Genomic DNA, 26,434 nt, shown 5'->3' on the forward strand with positions numbered 1-26,434 from the left:
TGTGTTCTTCTCACATTCTCAGCAATGCTGAACTCCCTTGGGGTATTCCAGTGTTGAACTATGAGTAGAAGAAATAGGTATTGGAAGGGAAGGGGAAGGGGAAGGGGAAGGGGAAGGGGAAGGGGAAGGGGAAGGGGAAGGGGAAGGGGAAGGGGAAAGGATTGGAGGCGAGGGGAGGGGAGGGGAGGGGAGGGGAGGGGAGGGGAGGGGAGGGAAGGGAAGGGAAGGGAAGGGAAGGGAAGGGAAGGGAAGGGAAGGGAAGGGAAGGGAAGGGAAGGGAAGGGAAGGGAAGGGAAGGGAAGGGAAGGGAAGGGAAGGGAAGGGAAGGGAAGGGAAGGGAAGGGAAGGGAAGGGAAGGGAAGGGAAGGGAAGGGAAGGGAAGTGGGGAAAAAGCCTTTTGAATGGATAAGTACTGCAGCAGATTGGCCTGAGAGGTTACAGAGTGTCTCCCCATGGAGATGTCTGAAATCCATCTGCCCACGGTGCTGGGCAATGCACTGCAGGCAGCCATGCACCAGGAGGGGCTGTGAGGAGTGGACTCAGTGCCACTTAAATGAATAACTTCTCAGTTACAGCTAAAGGTGTGAAATCTGAACAGGATTAACAAAGGAAGAGCGTTTGTTTGTTTCTTTTCCTTTTAGCACTTCTTTCCCTGTGCTGTTTGCAAACAGCCGTGCCCTCTCACACCTGCAGCAGTAACCGACCTGAGAACAACCTGAACCATTATTTATTATTTTACTTCCTGCTGAAAACACTCTGCTTTCATACCCAAATGCTACAACATCACAGTCATAAACCTAAACCTGCAGTTTACGTCACTGAGGAGTTACTGAGGCACTGTGAGAGCTGAGGGACCTCATGAGCTTTTTCCTAAATCATTGAATTGTTGAAAACCCCATCACTGCACTCAAGGTTTGACATTGTTCAGAGCTGGAACAACACGGTGCATTCCCCTGAACCAGGCCCTGAATGAGCTCTTTCTGTAGCTCAAAGCAGAGCGGTTTCTAACAAGGACAAGAATTTTGGCCCAGATCACACCACAGTTTCAGCTCTCACTGGTTATTCCTACAGCACCATGTGTAAATTCCAAAGGTTTTAACAGTTGCAGGTTACACTTTATTTATTTTTTCCCCCACTGTCACATTTTTTGTGCATGGAGCTGCGCAGTGCAATGAATGCTGTGCGTTTGCAGCTGGCACTGGAAGCAACGTGCTGTTAGAAAAGGAGCAGTTTGTTCCACAACCTTTGCAACAGAGCATCTGAGACTGGAAATCATGACTTACATTCCCTCCATGGCAGAGATAAGCTCATAGACGACATGCTTCAAAAATGCAGTTGTCGTTTTCCTTGTGGGATTTGTTTGTGTTTGTTTGTTTGTTTGTTTGGGGGTGTTCTGTTTTGTTTTTCCCCTTTATGTCACCTAGCATGCCTGGTCCTGCAGAGCTCTTCCCGGGAGGGCAAATTTAATCTATTTGGTTCCCTGAGAAACAACTTTCCTTGAGGCAACTGTTGATACCTCTTGATTGAAACAATCTAATTTCTTGGGAAAAGAGTTCAGTTGTTGCACATTTGTTGTAGGGTAAGTGTAAGGACACCATCTACAAGTGTAGGCCACAGAAATGCTCGCAGGGGTGGAACAGCCCTATGAGGACAGGCTGAGGGCTGGGGCTGTGCAGCATGGAGAAGGGAGGGCTCTGGGGAGAGCTGAGAGCGGCCTTCAGTCCCTAAAGGGGCTGTAAGATGGGGACAGACTCTTCAGTGGGTCTGTTGGGATGGGATTGGGGGAAATGTATCAAACTAAAAGAGGGGAGGTTTAGAATGGATATGAGGAAGATTTTACACTGTGGGTGGTGAGGCAGTGGCACAGGTTGCCCAGAGAGGCGGTGGTGCCCCATCCCTGCAGACAGCCAAGGGCAGGGATGGGCTGTGAGCACTGATGGAGCTGTGGGTGTCCCTGCTCAGGGCAGGGGTGGCACCAGATGGCCTTTAGGGTCCCTTCCAGCTCCAACCATCCCGTGATTCTAAGTGTGCTGAACATTAACAACAAGCATAATAACAATAAATAAGAAGACAATAACACTTGGATCCTGTGGGGAGGTTGAGCTGTGCACTAAATAGAGGGGGGAAATTCTCATAGCTTTCTATTATGACCAAAATACTTCACAAATCGGTCACTGATCTAAAAACCAGATGGGAAAGAAGCGTGGAGAGGCGGCACCTCGGCTGCGACCGAAGAAACGAGAGCCTATACAAAATGATTCCAGCTGATCAATAGGAAGGCAGAACTCGCCGGGACCCTCACAGCCCACCCGCAGCGATGCCCTGCCGGCAGGTTGGCGCCTCCCGCATCCCGCAGCTCCGCACCGCTTCTGCCGACCGAAAAGCACAGAGATCCGCGCCGCGGCCCCTCCTCCACCGCGGCGTCAGTACGGAGCGGGGCGGCGGGCCCGGAGCGGCCCGGGGCAACACGGGGCAGCGCATCCCCGGCCGCCGCGCCCGCTGACCTGCGGTAACCTCGGCGCCGCGCTCCGCCGGGGTGAACGACCGCCGGAAAGCGGCCCAGCGCCGCTCGCTCCGCCGCCGGCGGCCTCGGCCGTCCCCTCCGCAGTCACCACATCGCCTTATCGCCTAGCAACACCCCCACGGGCTCCGCCATTGGCACGGCCGCGCCCTCGCCCACTCTTCCCCGCCTCCGCGTTGGGTGCCGGCCCGGCACTGCGCGTCCCTTTCCCTTTGTGCGCCTCCCCCAGCCCCCCTCGGTGCGAGGATCGGGGCGGCGGAGCGCTCGGGAACGGCGGAACGCGGCCGGGGGGCGGGGCGGGGCTCGGCTCTTCGCCCTCCCGGGTCCGCCCCGGTGCGCTCGGGACCCCCTCCTCCTTTCCCTTCTTTTCCTCCTTTTCCTCCCCTCCCTTCCCCCTCCCTCGGAACGGCTCCGGCGGGCAGGGGCTGGCATCACCCCGGGGCCGGCTCAGGGCGGCGCTGCCCCGGCTCTCATTGGACTGCGGCGAGGAGTAAACCGTCAGCCCATGTGGCGTGGCCGCCGGAGGTGGTGGCTGCTTAAATAGCGGTGGGAGCTAGAGGGAGACAGTGAGGAGAGCGCGGAGCATCGGCCGTGCGCAGCCCGGCACCGGCGGCCGCCGCAGCGCCTGAATCCTCGCGGAGAGCCGCCCCGCCCCGCCCGGATCCTCCCGGCACGAACCTCCGCGCCACGCAGGTACCGGCGGCCGGGATCGCCGCGGCATCCGCTCCTTTCTCGGCGCCCCGCGGCCGCGCTGGCCCCGTGCGGTTCCCTCCCCCCGGAGAACGAGAAGGTTCCGCGCGGCCGCCTCGCGTCTCCCGGTTTCGTTCGTTCCCTTCGTTCCCTTTCTCCCGCGGCACAACTCGGCGGCGCCGAGGCCGCTCCCCGCCGGCGGGGCGGTGCGGTTGTGGGCCGAGCCGTGCATTGTGCTGCCGGCGCACGGCCATCTTGGCGGCGGGCTGAGAGCCTCGGAGGGCCGCGGGCGGTGAGGGCCGCTCGCTTTTCTGCCGAGAGCCGGCGGTGCGGAGCGGCCGGCGGTGCTGAGCGGACGCGGAGCGGTGCGACTGCAGGCCACGGGAGGAGCGGGGAGCGATGCGTGCGGCTCTCGGGAGGGCCGATAGCTGCAGCATCTCCGCACGCGCACTTTTTTTTCTTTTAATTATTATTATTTATAACCCATTGATTGTACCCCGCTCTGCTTTGGATGCTGTGATTCCATCCGGGTCGTGGTTGCTGTCTTCTCCCTTCTGTCCCCGCTCGGATTTCATTTTCCTCTCCTGGCATAGGGGGAGCAACCCGCTGTACTCCTCCAGCTACAGAGCACGGGTTTTACCTGGCTCAGAGCTTTATTATAAGGAGCTGCGTTGCACCCATTTATATTAATAATTCGGAGGCTTTAAAAACGAAAGGGGGGAAAAAAAAAATCTTGATCCACTGGAACAAAAGGTGAACATCCTGAGCTCTGCGCTTCTTGAGGCAAACTGGAAATCATGGCAGGCATTGGAAGGCCGCGTTTAGTGAGTGAGTTTGGAGGACAAAGGCTCTACATGGAGAGCGGTTATAAAGAGGTATACTGGGGACTGCAGTTGGTATCACTCAGATCTGATCGCTGGAAAATCAACAGGGCTGCATTGGTTCTGTGAGTGTAACCTTACCTGCCTTTCTCGCACAGCAGTCCTGAACCCGGCTGTGTTTCCAGATAAGAAGTGCTGTTTTGAATACTAAAATGCACCGCTGCTTTGCCATTTGTGTCGTGGCCGATGGTACAGATCCTGCCTGCAAGCAGGAAGGGACAGTGAAAAGGTCTTTGTGAAGTTGAAGCTGTGATGCACAGATTGACATCAGCCCAACGAAATGAAAAGCATTCCCTGTTTGCTTCTGTTCTGTGGAGTTTTATTTTTGGAGACGGGCCTTGCAGCTCCCTACAAGAGATGCTCCTGTGAAATGGTAGTTTTAATTGTCCCTTTTGTGAATGATAATTGGAGATTAGGAAAGCTGGGCTAGGATGCAGTCAGATTTGTGAGCTAAGGAAACAAACCTTCGGTTGCAGTCTGTGCTGAAGGAGCAGTTGGGAGATCCCAGCAGGTCGGGGCTGCCTGGAGTCAGTAGCACAGGGGTGATGCTGAGGATTCTGTTCCACCATAGTGAAAGCAAAACAGGATTTGGGAGCTCTTCTTTCGTTGTCTCTGTGCTTTCTTCCTCTCTTCCAACAACACTCGCTTAACCTCAAGTGAATGGAGGTAGAGCAGAGTAAGAAAACTGTTCTCTTGGAGATTGGTGAGTTGGATACACGTGGGAAATTGAACTGTCCTCTCCTCTTTCCTCTCCTATAATCTCAGCTGTTGAGCCGCTAGAAACGGTGGTAACAGAATGATTCTTTTCTTCTTGGTTTAGAGTACTGGAACAAGCCCACCTTGTCAGACAGCCAATGTGGGAGGCAGATAACCAGAGCACGAGTGTAAAATGATGAAAGCTGTTACTAGTCAATAACACCAGAAGGGATGGTTAGTTATTACTAGTCTCAAATGGAATGAGTCAGCAACGCAATATCATTGCAAGAAAAGATATTGTGTAAATCCATTGAGGTGATAGTTTATGCCTAAACGAGGTTGCTGCTGGTACATTCAAGGCTTTGGTGTTTTATCTATGAAAATCACAGGGAAAACAGGAGAAAATGGGTACTGGATGTCTGGTTGGATCCAACAAAACGCAGCCTTAAGGAACTGGAGAATCCCATCTATCACTCCATCTTTCTTGATCTCCTTCCCTGACCCATTGCTGTTTGCCTTGCTTATCAAATGTAATGAGAATGATTCCCTATGTATACTTCCTGATATCAGATCACCTCTAAAACAGCTGTAGAAAGAATTTTCTTTCCCAGCACTGTCAGTGACTTCAAATACTTCAATACTTTAAAAGGGATCTACAGAGAAGAGTGAGCATTGGCTGTATGGAAGCACTGGAATGTGCCATTGGGGGCAATGTCAGACGTTAACATAGCACACCTGTTCATGAAAGATGTCCAAGGACATCATGGGTAGCTGTAACATCTGATTGAATCACTGTTTAATCAAGGATTGCTTCATTCACGATTCCTTCTCTTCCCACTGGTTTTCTGCAGTAAACCACCTCAGCTGTGTGTGCTGCTGGCTCCATAACCAGGCATCTGGAGCTCTTCATCCAGTTCTCTGTGCATGTAAATCCTTACGTTGTGGCTCTTATTGTCCACTTACCCAGCTAAAATTAACTTCTTGGCCTTTATTCGGCATTTTCGATTACCACAGCATCTTATTTTTTGCTGCCTTTGGCACAGTTTTGCTCAACTGTGCTGATACCACGCTGGCAAAAAGGGCTTTGACGATCGGTTCCGCTTCTTGTCTGTGTCAGAGCAGCGCTGTGCTGGGCTTGGCCATACCTGGAGCTCTTCTGATGCTCTGGAGGCAGGGGCAATCTCAGATGTGAGGTTTCAGGCTTCTGACACGCAGCTTTTCTTCCCTTAGAGATCAGCGCTTGGGAAGGTGAGGCGTAGAACCGAGCATCGCTGTGCGGCTCTTGTATCACACCTGGCCTGTGAGCTCCAGATCCATTCTTTCTCTGCAGAACTGCTGGGTGCATAGCAGAGCTGTGGGCTTCTGTTGAGTCCTCCAAGCATGATGGGGACCCCAACAGTTAGCACTGACCCAATAGAGCTTTGTGAGGGGAGAGCAGAGCAGGCTGGGCCTGGTACCGCTGGCTTTGCTTTTGGGGTGTATTTTCCCATTCAGGCCTTAAACACTTGAGCCTTACTGTTTCCCTTCTTAAGTGAATGCTTAGTGTGGGATGGAAATTGTGTTGTCTGCAGTATTTGACGCAAGGCTGAGAAATCCCAGATGTCCTTTGGAAAGCACTTTGGGTTTTGCTCCCAGGAGGAGTGGGCTGGGTGAGGTAACAGCTCTTCTGCCTCAGAGCGTTGCATAATTCCACAGTTACTGCACAGATCTGAATGGAGATACGCGCCGAAGGGAAGAGGAGTATGAGGGATCCCAAGGATGGTGTGTGTGTGCTGTACTGCCTAAAAACTGGGCGAAGCAGAGGGCTGTGCTGTCGCCAGGCAGGTGTGATGCTGGGAGCCAGTCGAGGCCTATTTCTTGCTCAGAAAATCCAGCAGTATCTGAAAGAGGCTGTGAAAACATTCCCAAATGAAACTGCTTGGGTTGGAAAAGCAGCTATCCATCCAAGCACTTATCTCGGAGTACCCAGTGATGCTGTTCTACAGGGAGGAGATCAAGCCCCAGCAGTGCTTCTGGGAAGAGCCCACGTGGCCTGTGGAGCATGATCTGCACCAGAAACCCACATCAGGTCTTCCATCTCAAAGCATTTCCTTCAAGACTATTAAAGCAGACTTACAGCACCCAGTTTTCATTGTGATTTTTTAATTTTTTTAATTTCTTAAGAATCCCACATGTCAATTCTGGAGGATATTTTCCTCTACTTAGCAGAAGGATTTAGTTAGCATTCACAATACTTCCTTATGTCTTTTGCTCATGCAACCACGCGTGTACATAGAGGAGAAAAACAGATATGCATCTCACTTGTCTACGCAGGGTCTGCTAACTATAATGTGAGCTTAACTGGAACATCAGGTTAACTCGCCTCCTTTCTGCTTAGTTAATGCTTTTTTAATGTAATGCAGAAGAAGTTGTGTGCGTTGACTGTGCTATGAGCTCTCAGTTGGTGCTGTGAGCTGGATGGGGCTCTGAGCACTGATGGAGCTGGGTGTATCCCTGCTCACTGCAGGGAGGTTGGACCAGTTGGCCTTTAGGGGTCCCTTCCAACTCAAACCATACTGTAGATGGCTGGTTGTGCTGTGTGTAATGGTGCTCTCTTGTGTTGTAAAGGATGGGCATTCAGAATGCTTGTTCCTTGGGACTATCACTAAGGTATTCCCCTATACACAATCCAGGTCCTTTCTGCCAACCCTTGTTTTAAAGCTGCCCTCTCTGTCCCAGGCACTTGGTTCCTCCTTCCCACTCTCCTGAATACAGCAGCAAAGAGTTCAGTGCTCTATGAAATGTTTTGCATATAAAACTTCTCATGTCAGGTATTTAAAACAGCACTAAGCTGCATTGGAATCTTTGTGTGTTTTTCCATCTGATTTTTTTTTATTTTTATTTTTTTTTCTTTTTTTTTTTTTCCTGTTTCCTCCACCAGGCTTTTTGATTATTGATTTTTAAGTTAGCATTTCGCTTTGGAATGATCGCAGAACTTGTTTTGCTGCTTGCAAGGTTTGCCTTGTAATTATGTATTTTACTATATGTATTTCATAATTTCCCCACCCACCTCCGCTCCAGCATGTTAATCTTTCTTCTCTGCTGACTTTACCAAAGGCAGAGCTGCTCCTTTAGAGGTAGACCTGTTCCTGTAGGAGCTGCAGGTTCTCAGGGCCCAGCACTCCTTCAGTTCTCATCCCCACAGTCTCCACAAATCCTGCAGTCCTTTTGATTATTTGGGATATCTTTTTGTTCTGGAGGCTCCACAGGCTATTTCTGTGTGGGTGTTTCCTCCCAGCAATCCACTTGTTTGTCACAACATGTTAGGAAGGCAGGAAAGCTGTTCTTCTGCGTGAAGTCCTACAAGTCTTACTGCTTTCTTGGATCTCAGTAACAGAGAGAAGTTTGGAGATGGAAGACGTGGTGATTGCAGGCATAGCAGGAAAGCTGCCGGAATCTGAGAACTTGCAGGAGTTTTGGGAGAACCTGCTGAATGGAGTTGATATGGTCACAGAGGACGATCGGAGGTGGAAACCAGGTGAGCACTTACTGCCTTTCCTTTTGGAGCTCAGAGGAATTTGCCCATGGAAGGAAAAGATGAATCAGATGCAAAACCCTGCTAAGGAGTTGTAATTAATTTCAGATATGTGACTGAAGAATCCAGGAACAAAATGCTTCTATGGAGGTTTTAAGTAATGCATTTTATAGTCATATCCCACAGTCATGGCTAGTAAATAATATGTAGTTTGCTTCCAGGGAAAAGCATGCTTCTGGCAGAGCAGCTGTGCAGTGTGAGTCCTGGACCTGCTACTGGTAGCTGTGGCAATAAGACTTGTCTGCTCTTTTTCTGGGCTCAGAAGTAGCTGGGAGACTCCATGTCTGGGACTTGTGGCTTCTTAAAAACATTCTTTTCTGTCTGATTATCCTTCTGAATTCAAGCTAGTGATATGCAGAAGTGGAAAGTAGATTTTGTTTTTATTCTAACTGGAACCTCCGAGTCAGTCTGTGTGCTTGGCACATCTTATCAAGTTCAGATGCTTAGTATCAGACAGGTACCTTTTGCTGCCATATCCAGAACAGTCTTTAAAAATCACAATTGTTTTTGTTAATGCAGAGTTTCAATTTCCAGATGAGATTAAGAGAGACAAGTAGATAGGTTTTATGCAGCACTCCAAGTGCTGCAGTTGGAAAGTAATGTTTCATGTGTAATTGAGAATCAGCTGTGGTCATCCTGTGCTCTGTCTCAGCTGGTAGCTGCCTCTAAACTGATGCAATCTGTGATATTTTGTCACATTTTTCTTCTCAGGAATTTATGGACTGCCCAAAAGAAATGGAAAGCTCAAGGACATAAAAAAATTTGATGCCTCCTTCTTTGGAGTCCACCCCAAACAAGCTCATACAATGGATCCTCAGCTTCGCTTGTTGTTGGAAGTTTCTTATGAAGCTATTTTGGATGGAGGTGAGCTATGGGTGGATGACTGAAGAGGGAAATGTCTGCTGTATTGCTTCCAGGCAGCAGACATGCACCTGTGTGATCACTAATGAGCGAGCCCTCACGATAGACAGGAGACCAAAGAGCTGGTACAAGGGTTAGAATAAAAGCCATTTTCTCCAGAGCTTGAACTAGGAAATGTGCATCGACTGCCAGAGAATCTCCACTGGTCTCACACGGTGGAACCATTACTACAGAAACATTTAAACAGTAACAGCATGAGAGCTTTTTGTATGTTGATGTCCCTACAATCCCTACACTCTGGCTTTACTGTAATATTCTGTAACAGATCCCTGCTCAGGAATAACTGTAGGGCAGAGGAAAGATGACTCCCTGAGAATTCTTATCCCTGGTCTGCAGAAGGTATGGTGGAGATTGTACTTCCAGAAGCAGGAACCTCCTTTCTCTCACTTAAAGCCTTACGTTTTTTAGTTACGTGCCCACACAGCCAAGAAGTTCTTTCTTTGTGTTAATTAATTTCATGTCTGAATATAAGAAGACATGGAAAAAGTTGTAACTGGCTCACCATTAACAACAAATTAACGCTTCCTGCTCTGCTGCTGAGCCTCAGTTCCAAGGCTTGAATAATCTGCTTGTCTCCAGAACTCCTGCAGCACAAGGAAGGAACAGCAGAGAGTAGTGCAAGTTGAGTTTTCCGTGCAGTTTTTTAGAGCATAGTTATTTCTTGTTCCAACTTGTTGGCTTTTGTGCCCAGGAATTTTTCTTTTCTTTCTTATACTTCATATCTGGGCTTTACTTGTGTACAGAGTGAGGTATTGTATGCTCAAGACATCCCATGTGCTGCAGCTGTCTAACTTTCTGTCTGCTTTTCTTCATGCTAGAAGTTTGATTTTTAGCTATCTGATTTCATAGTTGTGCACTTCTACATAAGACTCTAGCCATGCCCATCTAAGTTGAAAAGCTGTCTATCTCTTATACACACACGTGTCTGTGTTTCTGTGTGTATATTCACATACAGAGCACGGTATGTTTTGGGCAATAGCAGAGTTCTGGTGAACTGTTGTAAGAAAAACAGCTTGAACAAGCAGGAGCTCTGCAGAAGGTCTGTTACTGAAGCAGGTAGAAAGGCGGCACCTATGAGCATGAGAGCAATGCTGCAGGCCTGCCTGGAAGGGACAGTATAAAGCTGTGTTTGGTTACTTGGTGCCACCTGTACCTGATACTTTCCTGGTTTTCCTCTCATGATGAGTTTGTCAGCTGTAACCTACTTTCCAATATCCCTGCAGGCATTAATCCAACTGCCCTCCGTGGCACAGACACGGGTGTATGGATTGGTGCAAGTGGCTCAGAAGCTGCTGAAGCCCTTAGCCAAGATCCAGAAGAGCTTTTGGGATACAGTATGACTGGCTGCCAGCGTGCTATGCTTGCCAACAGGATTTCATACTTTTATGATTTTACAGGTAAGTGCCCCCAGACCTGTCAATACTTGCTGATCAGCAAGTGCAATTTCAGCTTGGTTGTACAACTGTTTCTCTGGGGGAGTGGCAGGGATATGGTGACAGAGATTCCTTTAGGATGAGAAGCCAGCCTGCAACTGCTGTAAGGTGGCATGTGAGTAGTGAAAACTGTGATGTAATTGTGTATTGAGAACCATTATGAGGCTTTGTGCTTCAGCTGTTGAAGATGGCTGTAGCTGGGATTCATCTGAAAGATCTCAGGAGATCTTCTATCTGCCTTTAGGCTGCTATTTGCTATTGAACTGTAGAATTCAGCAAGCCCAGAGGCAAACTGGCTGGAAGAGGTGACTCTTTTTGAATAAAGTGAGAGAAATGGGGGAGGCACCAGCCTGAAATTGACTAAAGGTGTAGATGTGGCTTGAATTGTGTCTGGATTTGAAGACAGAGGGATGGGAATCACTCCAGAGAGCAGAGATCATGGCAAGAATAGCATGAGGAAGGAGGAGTGATTTATTTTTATTATTATTGTTATTATTTTTTTTTCCTACTGCTGGGAGTAGGGAAGGGGTGTTATTTGCCTACGTGATGCTGTCACGTCTTTTTAGTTGATGGAGATAAAGAAGAAAGTTTGAGAGGTATCCCTAAAGCCAAACTGTGTGGGTTTGTTGTATTTTTTATCTCCTACAAATCTCTTACTAACTGGCAAGCAGGAGAAGTGGTAAATCTTGTCCCCTGGCGTATAAAGATTACCTGTAATGTTCTGGTTACTTAATATTTTTTTAATGCATTTGTCCTGCGATCCTATCCTGTAGTCTTTGGAGATTAATTCTAGAAAACTAGCAGTATATTTAAACAAACAAACAACAACCACCCTTTTCCTCCCTCTTTATTTCCTAAGGACCAAGCTTGACTATTGACACAGCCTGCTCCTCCAGTCTCATGGCTCTAGAAAATGCTTATAAAGCAATTCGTCACGGGCAGTGCAGTGCAGCCCTGGTAGGAGGGGTCAACATTCTGCTGAAGCCCAACACTTCTGTGCAGTTCATGAAGCTGGGCATGCTTAGTCCTGATGGTGCCTGCAAGGCTTTTGATGTTTCAGGTAAGGCATTACCATGGAGAATTACCTTGCAGTAGGAGATGAACTTATTGGTCTGTGATGTAATGCTGTAGTAACAGTGCAGGTAACTCGGCCAGTTGTTCTTAGGTGCTCTGCTTGGGACATGAATGGGCTTTATCTGTGTTGCATGCTCCCTTAAGCCTAGAAAATTACCTGTGGGAAAGAAATTGTATGATTTATTTCTGTGCCGGGGGGAGAGAGTTTCCATCCGGAGATGGAGGCTTTCTTTCATCACTTGTGATGAGAGGTGGACATTAATCTAGGACATAATTCTTTAAGCAGACATATCTATTGTATTCCAAAGCAATGTACTTGAAGCAGTAGGTCAGAAGCAGAGTGACCTTAGTGTGCGGTGGCTTTGATGCTGAACAGACTCGTGACACGTTCTGTCCCTGTTCTCAGGAAATGGATATTGTCGCTCTGAAGCTGTTGTTGTTGTGCTCTTGACCAAGAAATCCATGGCTAAACGCATCTATGCCACCATAGTGAATGCTGGGAGTAACACTGATGGCTTTAAGGAGCAGGGTAAGTCTTCGTCTCTGAAAAGTGAGGTACCTGCAGAACTGTTGAGTCTGCAGTCTCTCATCAAAAAAGGGATGCTGTGGGTTTTCTGTTATTAGATGTGTGTGTTCTTAATTTGCTTGGATTTTTTGTTTGTTTTCAACTTTGATAATACAAAGTTCAGGACCCTATTTGGGAAAGGAATGAAAGTGGTGAGTAACAGGAGAGTCCTGTTGCTAGCATAGTCTTCCTCAGGGTATATCTGACCAGATAGTAGAAATACAAATACTGTGACTGGAAGGCTCTTTTTCTGCTACTGTCCTGCTTCTCTCACTCCTGGAGATGCCGAGTCTCACAAGTGTTGCTCACCATAAACACAGCATGTTCTGTTGATGGGTATCTTCCTGTGGCACTCCTAAGTCATTGGTTTAGTTCAACTTCTGGTTCTTTGGCTCTTATTCCAAAGGGTCCAAGGAGCTGCCTGTGTTTGTTGCAAAGCCTTGAAAAAAATGTTGCTTTCTTCTGTAGCTCCAACCTTTTGAATGGTGCTGAGTCAGAACAGGAAGCTTCTGGTGGGGGAGAGGAATTGATGATGGTTTTGGTCCTAGGTGTGACATTCCCATCTGGAGAGATGCAGCAGCAGCTGGTTGGTTCTCTGTACAGAGAATGTGGTATCAAGCCTGGAGATGTGGAGTATGTTGAAGCTCATGGGACGGGCACCAAGGTCAGCATGGGCTTTTTGGTTTTGGGGTCTTTCTTCCCCTGCATCTCTTTACCACGCTTTCCCATGAGATTATTCTGTTCTTCTTTCAAAGTGAAGATGAAGGACTTGCACTTCTTTCTTTTACTTCTGGATTTTACAGTCTCCTTAGATTTTTCTTTTCTGCTGTGTTCTGAAAGTATTAATTGTTCTGATTGTTTTCTTGCTAGGTTGGAGATCCGCAGGAAGTAAATGGCATTGTAAATGTCTTCTGCCAGTGTGAGAGAGAGCCTCTGTTAATTGGATCAACAAAGTCAAACATGGGTCATCCAGAGCCAGCTTCTGGGCTTGCTGCATTAGCCAAGGTAACAACGCATGGCTGGTGAGGGAAAGTACAGAGGGCTAAGGGACTTAGGTGGGAGGTTGCCACAAGCAAAGATAAAAGTTTGGGGTTTTCAGTGCCAAAAGAGTAGCTAATCCTTTGGGCTGTTTGTCTCCTCCATCTCTTGTGTTGGTGAGGAGCCAAGTGGGATAAGGCTACCAGCTTGAATAAACTGATTGCCACCAACCAACCTACTAACTGCTGCTGAAAGCAGGCAGTCATCTCAGCCATAGCTGCCAAACTGCTTAGCAGAGAGCTAGCTACTGTCCCTGCTTGTTTGATAGCTTTTTATTGACAGCAGTGTTATCTGAAAGAGGAGAAAGAAGATAAGATATTTTTAGCAGCCAGGCCTAGCGTAGCTTTTCAGTTAGGAAGGATCTGTAAGCTAAGCTTAAAACCACTTACTTTAAGGCATGGCCTTAAACCTTGCCTAGGTGTAGTGGATAGTACCACTATGAATTTAGTGTTGAACTGTGAAGGGTCTCTCTACAAACTTAAGTGGAAATGTTTTGTTGCATGCTACATGGTCATTTATAGATCATTTATAGAAGAACACTAACAGCAAAAGAACATTTGTTGCAAGAAAATGTGGAACACAGAGTATTCTGTTTTGTCTTTCAGGTCATTCTTTCTCTGGAACACGGGCTGTGGGCTCCAAATCTTCATTTCAATGATCCAAATCCAGATATTCCTGCTTTACACGATGGCTCCTTGAAAGTGGTTTGCAAACCAACACCAGTGAAAGGTGGCCTTGTCAGCATCAATTCTTTTGGCTTTGGAGGTTCTAATGCTCATGTTATTCTGAGGCCAAATGAGAAGAAATGCCAGCCTCAAGAGACTTGTAACTTGCCAAGGCTGGTTCAAGTTTGTGGCAGAACACAGGAAGCTGTGGAAATACTAATTGAAGAAAGCAGGAAACATGGAGGATGCAGCTCATTTTTAAGCCTGCTCAGTGATATCTCTGCAATTCCTGTATCTTCCATGCCCTACAGGGGCTACACGCTAGTTGGCACTGAGAGTGACATAACAGAGATTCAGCAAGTCCAAGCATCTGGTAGACCTCTCTGGTACATCTGCTCAGGTGGGGCCACAGTTTCTGCATTCTTCTGTAGTAATGAAGCTTGTACATTGGATTTTGTGCACTAATCTTGTTTTCTGCTCTTTGGCATGAGGAACTGTCACACACTCTTGTGATATGCATAGGAGAATTGTGTTTCCTATGTTGTAGCTAATGCTTCCTATTTGTCTTCTGATGAAAGTCCAGGAGAATGGAAAAGCACTGCGTAACTTAGAGGGGTTTGGAAATGTGCAGTACATTATTAGGATTCTTTCACTGCCAAAGCAAGTGTGTGAGGTCCACCCCATCTTGTGGAGTGTTCCCAAAGCACACCTTCTTCATGCTTTATCCTGCAGGTATGGGAACACAGTGGAAAGGTATGGGCCTGAGCCTTATGAAATTGGATCTGTTTCGCCAGTCTATATTGCGCTCTGATGAGGCTTTGAAGAGCACAGGACTGAAAGTCTCAGACCTGCTTCTGTCTGCAGATGAGAACACTTTTGATGACACTGTCCATGCATTTGTTGGGCTAGCTGCTATACAGGTAAGACTGAAATGAGTGGAGGAAGGAGAGGGGTTATGGGCACAGGAGCACGTTCTGCTATTGTGTCTGATTGGTAGTGCTTTGTACCACTTAATGGAAGTTTGTGTTTTGCACTCAGCAAACGGTAGATAATTGTTGGAGATCTCAAGGAGAGTGAGTTGTACCCTTGGGAGCTGCTGCTTCCAAGATGCTTGCAGAAATGTTGATGTAAACAGATCTGTGTGTGTGATGTGGGGTAGTTTTTCCAGGAGACTGAAGAATGTCTGAATTTCTGTGTAAATGTCTGCCAAGGAGCAAGGTTCTATAGAATGCCTTCTAAAATTTGCTCTAAAAACGAGCTAAATGATGTCCAGTGAAGTCTCTTTAATTCTGGATGAGTGTCAAAGCGGGATTCATTGTCTCATAGTAAACCAGGGGTAAAGCTTTTAAAGTGAACTGAAAAGCTGGGCTTGGCTCTTGCTTTGCGTGAACGTGCTCTTGGCAACCTCCTGTTGTTTGAAACAGCTTCCTAGTGGAAAGACTCAAACAATGAATCTTGAGATGCTTTGAAATTGAGGCTGGAGGTGCTGCTGGGGGGGAGGAGAAGCAATGAGGCCAGGGAGAAAGTCTGTCCAGAGTTCTGTATCCTTACACCTGCTTTGAATCACTGATCTGCTTTTCCCTGCAGATTGCCCAAATCGATGTGCTAAAGGCTGCAGGTCTGCAACCTGATGGGATTTTGGGTCACTCAGTGGGTGAACTAGCTTGTGGCTATGCAGATAATTCCTTAAGTCATGAAGAAGCTGTTCTTGCTGCTTACTGGCGGGGCCGATGTGTGAAAGAGGCCAAATTGCCCCCAGGAGGGATGGCTGCTGTTGGTAGGTGCACCCTTAGCACTTGTTTCTGCCTCCTAATGCTTAGGAAGAAGCTTTCTCCTGGTCAAGCTGTACTCAGTGTTTCTGTAAATCTGTTTGTTCCACTACTCAGGGATGTTCTGAGCTTTGATCCCATCAGTTTGTCCTCTGTGGCTTTATGGTGACCTAAGTGTTTGAAAATAAGATGGCTATTGGTATCATAAAAATAGAGAACAGTAGCGCTGCAGTAGTCAATTAAAAGCAGTAAAGCACTTCAGATGAAAGCTGTTGCAGGTCTAATGCAGTGGATTTGTCTATGTTACCTGTTGGAATCCTTGGTTTCTTATTTTAACTGATGCTATAAAGGACTATGTATCTAACTCAGCTTTATTTTGCTCAGTGTCAAATACATTTATATCACAGATTTTAGAGTGCTGTACGCACATGATGGTTTTCATAATCAGGCTTTGGACTCAAGCTCCTGCTGTGACTTGTTCCTATGGAAAAATGTATGGCCAGATCCTGCATATGTTAAGCTGACTTAAGCCGGTTTAGAGCTGGCTGGCCATCACTGCTGCCAACTTCCTCAGCACTTGAGAGTGCATCCCATCAGGGCCTGTGGATTTGTGAGTGAGTTTGCCTAGGTGGTCTCTAGCTAGATTCTTCTCAGCCACAGGATGGCCCAAAGATTCTCCTTCTCTTGTGCTCAATATCCCACTGATAAAGAGTGTTAAAGCCATGAGGTTAACGTCCTTTGCTTTGGCAGAGTCACTTCTGGGTAGAAGGAGGATGTCTGAGTTAAGTGCAGTTAAGATTGCCTCCTCTCATGAGGCTCACTGCTTGAAATCCCTGTTTTGACCCCAACTCTTCTTCTGTAGGTCTGACATGGGAGGAATGTAAGCAGCGCTGTCCTCCAAACGTGGTACCAGCATGTCACAACTCTGAGGACACTGTCACTGTCTCAGGGCCTCTGGTAAGCAAGGAACTGATACAGTGCATACCACATCTATGAGTGGAACCTTGGAAGTTCTAGCTTGGAGGAAACATGAAGCTGAGCTAAGGTTCAGCTGCCTGGAAAGAGAAGCAGGGTTAAAGTGGTGGGAGGGGACGTGGTGCTTAAACACCCCAAGTTTCTCTGAAGGGAAGTGACGTTATTGCTTCAGTAAGGTAGTAATTACAGATTGCTGAATATTCATGTAGCCATGGGCATAATGAATGATGAATGATGGTGCTGAGAAGGACAATAACCTCATTACAGATACAACTGCCCTTAAGTGGCAAGTATTAAAGCGCATATAGGGAGTACAGCAACTCAAGCACACCTCAAAAATGTTGTGAGCTGTTTTTTTAGTTACCTTATATTCTTCTTAGGACTCTGTGACTGAGTTTGTAACCAAACTGAAGAAAGATGGGGTGTTTGCAAAGGAGGTGCGCAGCGCCGGAGTTGCATTTCATTCCTATTACATGGCATCCATTGCACCAGCACTGCTCAGTGCACTGAAAAAGGTAATGCTGCTGAATCACAGAGTGCTTATGCTGGGGTACCTGCATTTCAGCATTGGTTGTAATGAGTTAAGTGGGGTCCTTTCCTCAAGAGGGGAAGGAACGTTCTCGAAGAACGTCTATGAGACCTCAGATGTCAAGTCTTACCACCTTAAGCTGAAGGATGACCTCAACAATCAAGATTAGAAAAATGACCCACAAGAAGGGAGTGAAGCTGCTCAGTCTTACCTGTCTTACTCTTGACCTGTGACCTGGCTCTTCCTTCTGTCTCTCTTCCTTGTCTGTCTGCAGGTCATTCCACACCCTAAACCTCGTTCAGCGCGGTGGATCAGTACATCTATCCCTGAATCTCAGTGGCAGAGTGATCTTGCCAGGAATTCCTCTGCAGAGTATCACGTGAACAACCTGGTGAATCCTGTGCTGTTCCATGAAGGCCTGAAGCATATTCCAGAGAACGCTGTTGTGGTGGAGATTGCTCCACATGCTCTTCTGCAGGTACTGTATTTGATTATGGCAGTGTTGTACCATATCAGTCCTGCTGCAAGGAAGGGGATGGGAGGTGTAAGAATTAAGGAATACTGTTTTGGTTTGGTTTTGTGGTTGGTTTTTCCAGTTCTGAGAATCTTCTTCCTCCAGTACCTGAAATCTTCCCCAGTTGTAGAGGTTTTTGTTTAACAATAAATAAATGGATCCCAACACACTCTCGCTTCCCCATCCACGCACTCAGTTTGTGGTCATCTTTCATTGTCATGTGTTTTAGATAGCTGACAGTTAGCTCTCCAAACTGCAGTAAGGAAAATGCATAATTAGACCAAATTGAGTGAGTGTGTGTGTAAAGCAGGGCGGAGGGGAAAAAATCAGGACTGACAGGCCCTCTGTGTGGAATCTGAGTGGCAATTTGTTTGGGAAAGAGAGACTTGTATGTAATATTCATGATGTTCTGCTAAATTTCTTCCTTGCAAGACATGCAGTTTCTTGGGTGGCTGGAAGGGTATTGTGCTGTGCTGGTTCTTCCCTGTTAAAATGTGCATATTCTAGCACTTGTCTCAGAACTCTTACTGCAGAAGTAGTGTGAGAAAGCAGTTTTTCTTTAGTGGAGGAGGGGGGAAAACAGAAACAAATTAATAATGCCTTCTGATGATGACTGCTGAACTTCTGACCAGGCTATCTTGAGGAGAACTTTGAAGCCAACTTGCACTATTCTACCTTTGATGAAGAAGGACCACAAAAATAACTTGGAATTCTTCCTAACACAGACTGGAAAGATTCATTTAACTGGGTAAGGAGACTGAGGGAACAGGGGTGAGTAGGGTATCAGAATTCAAGTCTACTCTTTAGTGTATGTGTCCTCACAAGTATTGAAATACTCCTTCAATTAACTTGGTGGAAAAAAAACCAGCTTTTACACCTATGCTTCATGTATTTTATATGCTCACTTAAGAAACATTGCCCTGGGTTAGAGGCTGCTAGGGCTGGGTACCTTTCAAAGTTCCATTCCAGGGATCTGAAAACCTGAAACTGGCTCTTATGAATAAACTTTGCATCTCATAAGCAGTTAGAATTACAGATCTGGCTGCAGTAAATGCTTGTGGAGCTCCTGGCGATGTCTCAGATGAGGAGCCCAAGAATGGGTGCTGTCTGACCTTTAAGTAACACAACCAAACTTTTTTAAATTCTTTTTTTTTCCTTCCGAGTGTCTCAATCCTTTTTGTCTTTGTAGAATAAATGTTCTTGGAAATAACTTGTTCCCACCTGCGGAGTACCCTGTCCCTGTGGGAACACCCCTTATTTCTCCATATATCAAATGGGACCACAGTCAGGACTGGGATGTTCCAAAAGCTGAAGACTTTCCCTCAGGTTCCAAAGGCTCTGCATCTGCTTCAGTCTACAATATTGGTATGTTTGTCTGTAGCTGTAGTTCTTGTTTTTCCTGCTTTAATTCTCAGAGGAGAAAAGATAGCGGCCTCAAGTTGCACCAGAAGAGATTCAGGATTGGATATTAGGAAAAAGTTTTTGTCAGAAAGAGAGGTGATGTATTGGAGCAGGCTGCCAGAGAGGAGGTGTTGGAGTCACAATCTTGGGGGGGAGGGGGGTTCAAAGAATATGGAAATGGGGCACTTAAAGACCTCAATTAATGGTGGTGGCAGTGGGTTAACAGTTTGATTTTTGAGGTTTTTTTCCAACCTTCATGGTTCGGTGCTTTTATAAAATTAGGGGAAGGATACCTCAGGGGTACTCAGCATGCTTGCCATATTCTGAAGCAGAATGTATTTTTATTTATATAATTTCAAAAAGACTGGATCTACTTCTGAAGTGGGATAAATGAATACGAACAGAGAGGGAAACTGTCCTGTTTTGGACTGACAGTTTTAAGAGGTTAATGTTTTCAAGCAGGATTGTTTGGGAAACAAGCAATCTCTTACAGAAGTTGAGGGTGAATGATCTCCTTGTTTACAAGATTTTTTTTCTGTTTTTACACTGATGTTTTTTTTCTTTCTCAGATGTGAGTCCTGACTCTCCTGACCATTACTTGGTTGGTCATTGCATTGATGGCAGAGTCCTGTACCCAGCCACTGGGTACTTAGTGCTGGCTTGGCGAACTCTGGCACGATCTCTTGGCATGGTCATGGAGCAAACAGCTGTTATGTTTGAAGAAGTTACAATCCATCAGGCAACTATCCTTCCCAAAAAGGGTAAGTGGGAGATGCTGACACAACTGCAAAACTAATGAAAGGAATAGAAGGAAGGAAGGGTGAAAATGCGAAGAGAAAGTGAAGAGAAACATAGGGGGAAGAATAAAAGGAAGAGTGCAAAGTGACTGTATGAATTCACTACTTTGTTTAGTCAAGTAGCAGGTCTTATGGCCATCTCTGTTCCTTGTTGTCTGGAATGAGTCTGGAAATGGTGCTGGAGAATGGAGGAAGTGAATGACCTCACAGTACTGTCTTCCTCAATGTTTCTTGCAGGATCGACACAGCTGGAAGTACGAATCATGCCTGCTTCTCACAGCTTTGAAGTGTCAGGGAACGGGAACTTGGCTGTGAGTGGTAAGTGAAAGAAGTGTGTGTTCATGCTTTGGACTGCTCAAATCCATTATGTATGGACACTGATTCTTATTCTTGCTACTGTGCCCGTCAGGGAAGATCTCCCTCCTGGAAAATGATGCTCTGAAGAACTTTCATAACCAGCTGGCTGACTTTCAGAGTCAAGTAAACGTCACTGAGAAGTCTGGCCTCTTGATGGAAGATGTTTACCAAGAGCTGCATCTTCGTGGATATAACTATGGACCAACTTTTCAGGGTGTTTTGGAATGCAACAGTGAAGGTGAAATTACTTTTTGTTGAAGAAGGATTGAACAGGATTACTGTGTAGCGAGGAATATTTGGTCTTTTTGTGTTAATCATCCACCTAACTATGCTTCATGGAGTAGTTATATTTTTAGTGTGATAATGGAGAGCAGTTAAATGTTTGACAGGGCATTAGGAAAGCTGTTATTTCCAATGTAGAACTGATTATGGGAGTTTTCAGGGGAAGCTGGGTGCATACAGCAGACTGCAGTTAAGCAGTAGCTTCCCACATCTATTGAATAATGAAATCACAGGCTTCCCCTTCTTTTTCTGCAGGAAGTGCAGGGAAGATTCTGTGGAATGGAAACTGGGTCACCTTCCTTGACACCCTGCTACACTTGATAGTCTTAGCAGAGACTGGGCGCAGCCTCCGCTTGCCCACCAGGATTCGCTCGGTGTATATTGACCCTGTGCTTCATCAGGAGCAGGTGTACCAGTACCAGGACAACATAGAGGGTAATGTCTTCTGTGCTTGGGCTTTTAGCCATTGCTTCAAGTGCTGTGTGTGAATGTATGAATTCCTAATAAGTAGGATGGACTGTAGGTGCCCCTCTTCTTCTCCAACCTTTTCTACAGATCCCTCTGCGACAGTCTGATGTAGCACCTGCTGTTTATATGATCACCCAGAATAAAGTCCTTAGACTGTTTGATGCAAACTTACCTTTATTTCCTGTCTTTCAGCTTTTGATGTTGTTGTTGACTGCTGTCTTGATAGCCTCAAAGCAGGAGGTGTTCAGATCAATGGACTTCATGCCTCTGTGGCACCACGGCGACAACAGGAGCGGATCTCTCCCACTCTGGAAAAATTCTCCTTTGTTCCCTATATTGAGAGTGACTGCTTGTCTTCCAGTACCCAGCTTCATGCCTACCTGGAGCACTGCAAAGGTAGGATGGGGTTGGTTTGTTTTCACACTAGGGGAATCTTCCAGCCTGCCAGATTTGAGAGAATCTGTTCATATCATTTCAATACTTAGAACACTTAAGAAATAGTGTTGATCTCTGTATGAGACTCCGTGAAGAGCCCAATGTCTGCATGCTTGCTGGAAACTTAAAAGTTGCTTCTGCCTCAGGTACCTCTGGAATGTAAAGCTGATGCACATGGGCATCCACCCTTCTGTATCAGTCAGTGTGTCAGATGGCAGAACCCTCTCTATAAGCAGAGAGGCAGAAATCAGTTCCTTTATGGAGCTCCTTTATGGAGAAATCCTGTCTTACTTCAAGTGTTGTGAAGAAAGCCTATTTCCTCAAGTTTTTGGCTTTCTTTTGTGTTTGTTTTTCCTATTATTTGCAGAGATGGCTCAGATGACATGTCTGTTCCCATTTAGTTATAAGCACAAGAGTATACCCCAGGAGGAAAAGTGTTCTGGTGAGACGTGCTGAAGAAAGTTGCGTTTGCCACAAGAACAGAATCGAAGATTCTGAATCTGTTCTGAAACCAGTAGCATAGAACAGTGCTCTTTGGATGGGGAAACATCTGCTGTTCCCTGCTTATCACCTTCTGAAGTGTATCTTTGTTGCTGATCTCATTCAATATGAGCTGGTTTTTTTCATCTGTTTATAAAGCCAGAAATCATCTTCTGACTTTAGCATCTGTGGAAACTCGGTATTTTCCTCCACAGCTGCCTAAAGCTCTCACCCATCAGAGACTTTCTGTTAGATGCTTTCTTTTAGATGGAGCCTTTTCTTGTGTAGTTTAGATTGCCTTGGCATTAGCCTGCTTGTCTGGGGGCTGCAGCTGCTGTGTGATCTGTGATTATGAGAAGGTGCAGAGACATGCACTGTGTCTTTGTGGCTAGGCTGGTGATACAAGGTGCTGTGCCTTGTGCTGCTTATCAGCTGAACAAAAGCAGGGGGAGACACTCTCCTTGGGAAGAGGTAAAGAATTGTCTGAAATGTGACTCCTCCTTTATTTTCTTCTATTCTGCAGGCCTGATCCAGAAGTTACAAGCTAAGATGGCACTGCATGGTGTCAAACTGGTTATCCATGGCCTAGAAACCAAAGGTGCTGCTGCAGGGTCCCCACCCACACAGAAGGGCCTTCAGCATATACTTACTGAAATCTGCCGTCTGGAACTGAACGGAAACCTACATTCTGAGCTGGAACAGATTGTGACTCAGGAGAAGATGCACCTCCAGGATGATCCCCTTCTCAATGGCTTGCTGGATTCTTCAGAGTTGAAGACCTGCCTAGACGTGGCAAAGGAGAACACAACCAGTCACAGGATGAAAATAGTGGAGGTTAGCTGAAAGCCTGGGATGGGACCACACCTGAAGTTTTCAGGCCTCCCAGTAACTTAATATTACTTCTGTTGTTCCAGTGATAATTCTGAATACTGTTCATTTTTAACTTGATTTCCTCTCTCCCTATCTTTTCCTTCTCATAGGCTCTGGCAGGAAGTGGACGTCTGTTTTCTCGTGTCCCAAGTATTCTGAATACTCAGCCCCTGTTGCAGCTGGAGTATGTTGCCACTGACTGCACTCCTGAAGCTCTTTCAGCTAATGAAACTGAGCTACATGATGCTGGAATCTCCTTTAGCCAGTGGGATCCCTCTAGCCTCCCCTCTGGAAATCTGACCAATGCTGACCTGGCAGTATGCAACTGTTCAACAAGTGTTCTAGAGAACACAACTGAAATCATCTCTAACTTAGCAGCTGCAGTGAAAGAAGGAGGGTTTGTTTTGCTGCACACCCTTCTTAAAGAGGAAACTCTTGGAGAAATTGTCAGCTTTCTTACAAGTCCAGACCTACAGCAGAAGCACGGCTTCCTGTCACAGGTAAATGACCTGCAAGCTCAAATACTTTCTCAGTGCTTAGTCTGGAGTCTACTGCTTGCATGCTTTGTTTTGATAGATGTTAAGATGTTGCTTTACTTTGAGACTCTCTGTAGGAATATATGAAAGCAATACATTCAAATCCTGTGTGGAGTTTGACAGAATGATTACTATTCTGTTTTTTTGAGTATCTGCTTGTTTGTAAGACTGGTATTCTAGCCAGGACTTAGGGATGCTAGTTCTACTGCATTCTGAGGATATTTCAGGGAGGAAGGAATAGTTCAGACACAGCATAAAATAGTCTAATGCAAATCAAATACATATTTGTGCTGAGGCAGAACAAAACTGATGTCAGGATGTCAGCAAGTAGAAGAAGTTTGGATGGCCTGTTATTTTTGGTGAAGTGGTTTTGGGGGAGACTCAGCATGGAGTACAGGTGGTGACTTGTAGTTTTAATTGATTCTGTTTTTTACTTTTCTGTTAATTCGGGTTGTACTTGATCTGACAGGCACAGTGGGAGGAGTTATTCAGCAAGGCCTCACTGAATCTGGTTGCAATGAAGAGATCTTTCTTTGGCTCAGTTATTTTCCTGTGTCGACGGCAATCCCCTGCCAAAACACCCATTTTTCTGCCAGTAGATGACACTCATTATAAGTGGGTTGACTCCTTAAAGGTGAGAATTTGTGTGTTTGGGATATTTGGCTTTCCAAATCTTTACACTTCAATGAGATTTAATTTAGCAGTGTTATGAGGGGAGAGAAGGAGATGGTGGGAGGGAAGGAGGAAAAAGAGTTTGTGTTTGTTCAGTTGTTTTGGCTTGAAATACAACCTTTTCATCTCTGTCTTGAGGATACAAGGGACATTTCCTTTTGTGGTTCCATGTAAAACAATCTGGAATTTGTCCTGTAGGAGATCTTGGCCAACTCATCAGAGCAGCCTGTGTGGTTGACTGCCACCAACTGTGGGAACTCTGGAATTTTGGGTATGGTGAACTGCCTTCGCCTGGAAGCAGAAGGCCACAGAATCAGGTATGAAATCATGCCCACGGGTCACACTTGGAGACGAGATGTTTTGTTAGGTTCTTTTCAGGCTCGCGACAAAACAAAGTGAAATGTCAACTCTTGGTCTCTAGGTGTGTGTTCGTCTCCAACTTGAGCCCTTCATCAGCTGTCCCACCCACAAGTCTTTCTTCCCTGGAGATGCAGAAGATGATTCAGAGAGATCTGGTGATGAATGTGTATCGTGATGGAAAGTGGGGTTCCTTCAGGCATCTCCCGTTGCAGCAAGGTACCTTCTTTGAGGATCACTTGCAGGGCCTAGAGGAACAGACTCTAGATATGAGTAGCTATTGTTTCACATTTTTAAACTGTTAATAATAATCATAGGATCATAGAATCACCAAGGTTGGAAAAGACCTAAAAATCATGCAGTCCAACCGTTAATAATAAAGGATAACTTGAAATTCTTCTGTTCCGACTCAGACTGAACAATAACATGCTCTGGTACCAGGAGGAGGGGTGAAGTACTTAGGATATGGGTAGAATTGCAGGGTAAGAATGGGATTTGTGGAGAGCAAATAGAGGAGAGGGTAGCAATGATGAAAGGAGATTATTAATTCTGGAAAGGGTGCGCGTGTGTCAATGTGTGCAAAGTCTGAGTTCTTCCTGTTCTTCCTTCTGCAGCTCAGCCTCAGGAGCTGACAGAATATGCTTATATAAACGTGTTGACTCGTGGAGATCTCTCTTCCCTTCGTTGGATTGTTTCCCCACTCCGTCATTTCCAAACCACAAATCCGAATGTTCAGCTCTGCAAAGTTTACTATGCATCTCTGAATTTCCGGGACATTATGCTGGCAACAGGAAAGCTTTCTCCAGATGCTATCCCTGGTGGGTTATGATTAGCCTGGAAGAATTCATTCATGTAACTTCAGTAATTCTGATTATGCACTGGCTAAAGTATTTATCAGGTTTTATTTAGCAAGAAAGTACACTTTAGGAGAGGAAGTATATAGGCTTTGCTTCAGGATCACACACAAGGACTTGCAAGTGCTACTTCAGTTATGGCCCCACCTCTCACGTGGCAGAGTCATTGAACGTTTGCTGGGAGGAAAGATTATTAACCCCATTGCATAGATATCAAGTGTGAGGTGAAACATCCTGATGGAAATTCCGGTGATGGGTGAGATACGTGCTGAGCTGAGGAAGTTGGCATCTGCAGGACATACTTTGCTTTTAGGGAAAGAAAGGGCAAGGTGTAGGATCTCCTGTCTGCAGACTGGAGACTGATCTTGTAAGGATTTGTGTAGTGTCTGCAAAATGGTTCTAAGCCTTGTTTAATGGTTTTAATGCTTGTTTAAATACAAGCCAAAAAAAGTAAGACTCTTATATGAGCTACTTGATTAGGACTGGGTTTCCCTTCATGAGTGAGATCAGGCTGTACTTAAAACACAGAAGAAAAGGTTTTGCTGTAAAGCTATTTTCTGTGTTTGTCCTTTCTAGTTAATGCTTATTTATGTATTTCCAAAGAGCAACAAAAATGCTGGAGCAGGATATTTCGATTGGATTTCTCAGATGAAAGCTGGAAACTAAAGCAGTGTTGTTAAGGGTAGAGAGTAAGAGATTCAGTCCTTTTTTGCTGCTCTCTTTAATGAGAAATTAACTGTGGTAACTAATGATCTTTGTACATAACAGATAAATTCTGGCTCTTTCTGTCTCTAGGATTCTGGATTTCAAGGGCTGTTATTTTAGGAAATTCTTGTCCAAAGGATTTTAGAAGAGAAGTTTTCCTTGATAAAAGACCTTTACCTTCTTGTAGGTAACTGGACGTTGCAGCAGTGCATGCTGGGCATGGAGTTCTCAGGACGGGACCTGGCTGGAAGGAGAGTGATGGGATTGCTGCCAGCAAAAGGGCTGGCTACAGTGGTGGACTGTGACAAGAGGTTTCTATGGGAAGTGCCTGAAAACTGGTAGGTTAGCTTCTGTTTTATGTATGTGGATAAGTTT

The 26,434-nt window shown here is 46.0% G+C and overlaps 1 protein-coding gene across 1 annotated transcript in view; it reads left to right on the forward strand.

Moving 5' to 3' along the window:
* Window positions 1–3,075: 3,075 nt before the first annotated feature.
* FASN (fatty acid synthase) overlaps window positions 3,076–26,434 on the forward strand; it is a 36,141-nt gene continuing 12,782 nt past the window's right edge. Inside the window, exons 1-28 of the mRNA XM_052687907.1 lie at window positions 3,076–3,214; window positions 8,159–8,305; window positions 9,074–9,226; window positions 10,507–10,680; window positions 11,576–11,776; window positions 12,197–12,319; window positions 12,904–13,019; window positions 13,226–13,360; window positions 13,999–14,458; window positions 14,791–14,978; window positions 15,646–15,835; window positions 16,690–16,784; window positions 17,183–17,317; window positions 17,606–17,809; window positions 18,478–18,593; window positions 19,035–19,210; window positions 19,816–20,007; window positions 20,281–20,361; window positions 20,453–20,638; window positions 20,938–21,117; window positions 21,343–21,546; window positions 22,589–22,899; window positions 23,046–23,435; window positions 23,941–24,105; window positions 24,342–24,460; window positions 24,565–24,719; window positions 25,115–25,318; window positions 26,247–26,397. Coding sequence (XP_052543867.1) covers window positions 8,179–8,305; window positions 9,074–9,226; window positions 10,507–10,680; window positions 11,576–11,776; window positions 12,197–12,319; window positions 12,904–13,019; window positions 13,226–13,360; window positions 13,999–14,458; window positions 14,791–14,978; window positions 15,646–15,835; window positions 16,690–16,784; window positions 17,183–17,317; window positions 17,606–17,809; window positions 18,478–18,593; window positions 19,035–19,210; window positions 19,816–20,007; window positions 20,281–20,361; window positions 20,453–20,638; window positions 20,938–21,117; window positions 21,343–21,546; window positions 22,589–22,899; window positions 23,046–23,435; window positions 23,941–24,105; window positions 24,342–24,460; window positions 24,565–24,719; window positions 25,115–25,318; window positions 26,247–26,397 — 4,931 coding nt within the window. The 5' untranslated portion in view covers window positions 3,076–3,214; window positions 8,159–8,178. The remainder of the gene's footprint in view (window positions 3,215–8,158; window positions 8,306–9,073; window positions 9,227–10,506; window positions 10,681–11,575; window positions 11,777–12,196; window positions 12,320–12,903; window positions 13,020–13,225; window positions 13,361–13,998; window positions 14,459–14,790; window positions 14,979–15,645; window positions 15,836–16,689; window positions 16,785–17,182; window positions 17,318–17,605; window positions 17,810–18,477; window positions 18,594–19,034; window positions 19,211–19,815; window positions 20,008–20,280; window positions 20,362–20,452; window positions 20,639–20,937; window positions 21,118–21,342; window positions 21,547–22,588; window positions 22,900–23,045; window positions 23,436–23,940; window positions 24,106–24,341; window positions 24,461–24,564; window positions 24,720–25,114; window positions 25,319–26,246; window positions 26,398–26,434) is intronic.

This window comes from Tympanuchus pallidicinctus, unplaced genomic scaffold (assembly GCF_026119805.1).
Source record: "Tympanuchus pallidicinctus isolate F22 unplaced genomic scaffold, pur_lepc_1.0 scaffold23, whole genome shotgun sequence".
Taxonomy (NCBI): domain Eukaryota; kingdom Metazoa; phylum Chordata; class Aves; order Galliformes; family Phasianidae; genus Tympanuchus; species Tympanuchus pallidicinctus.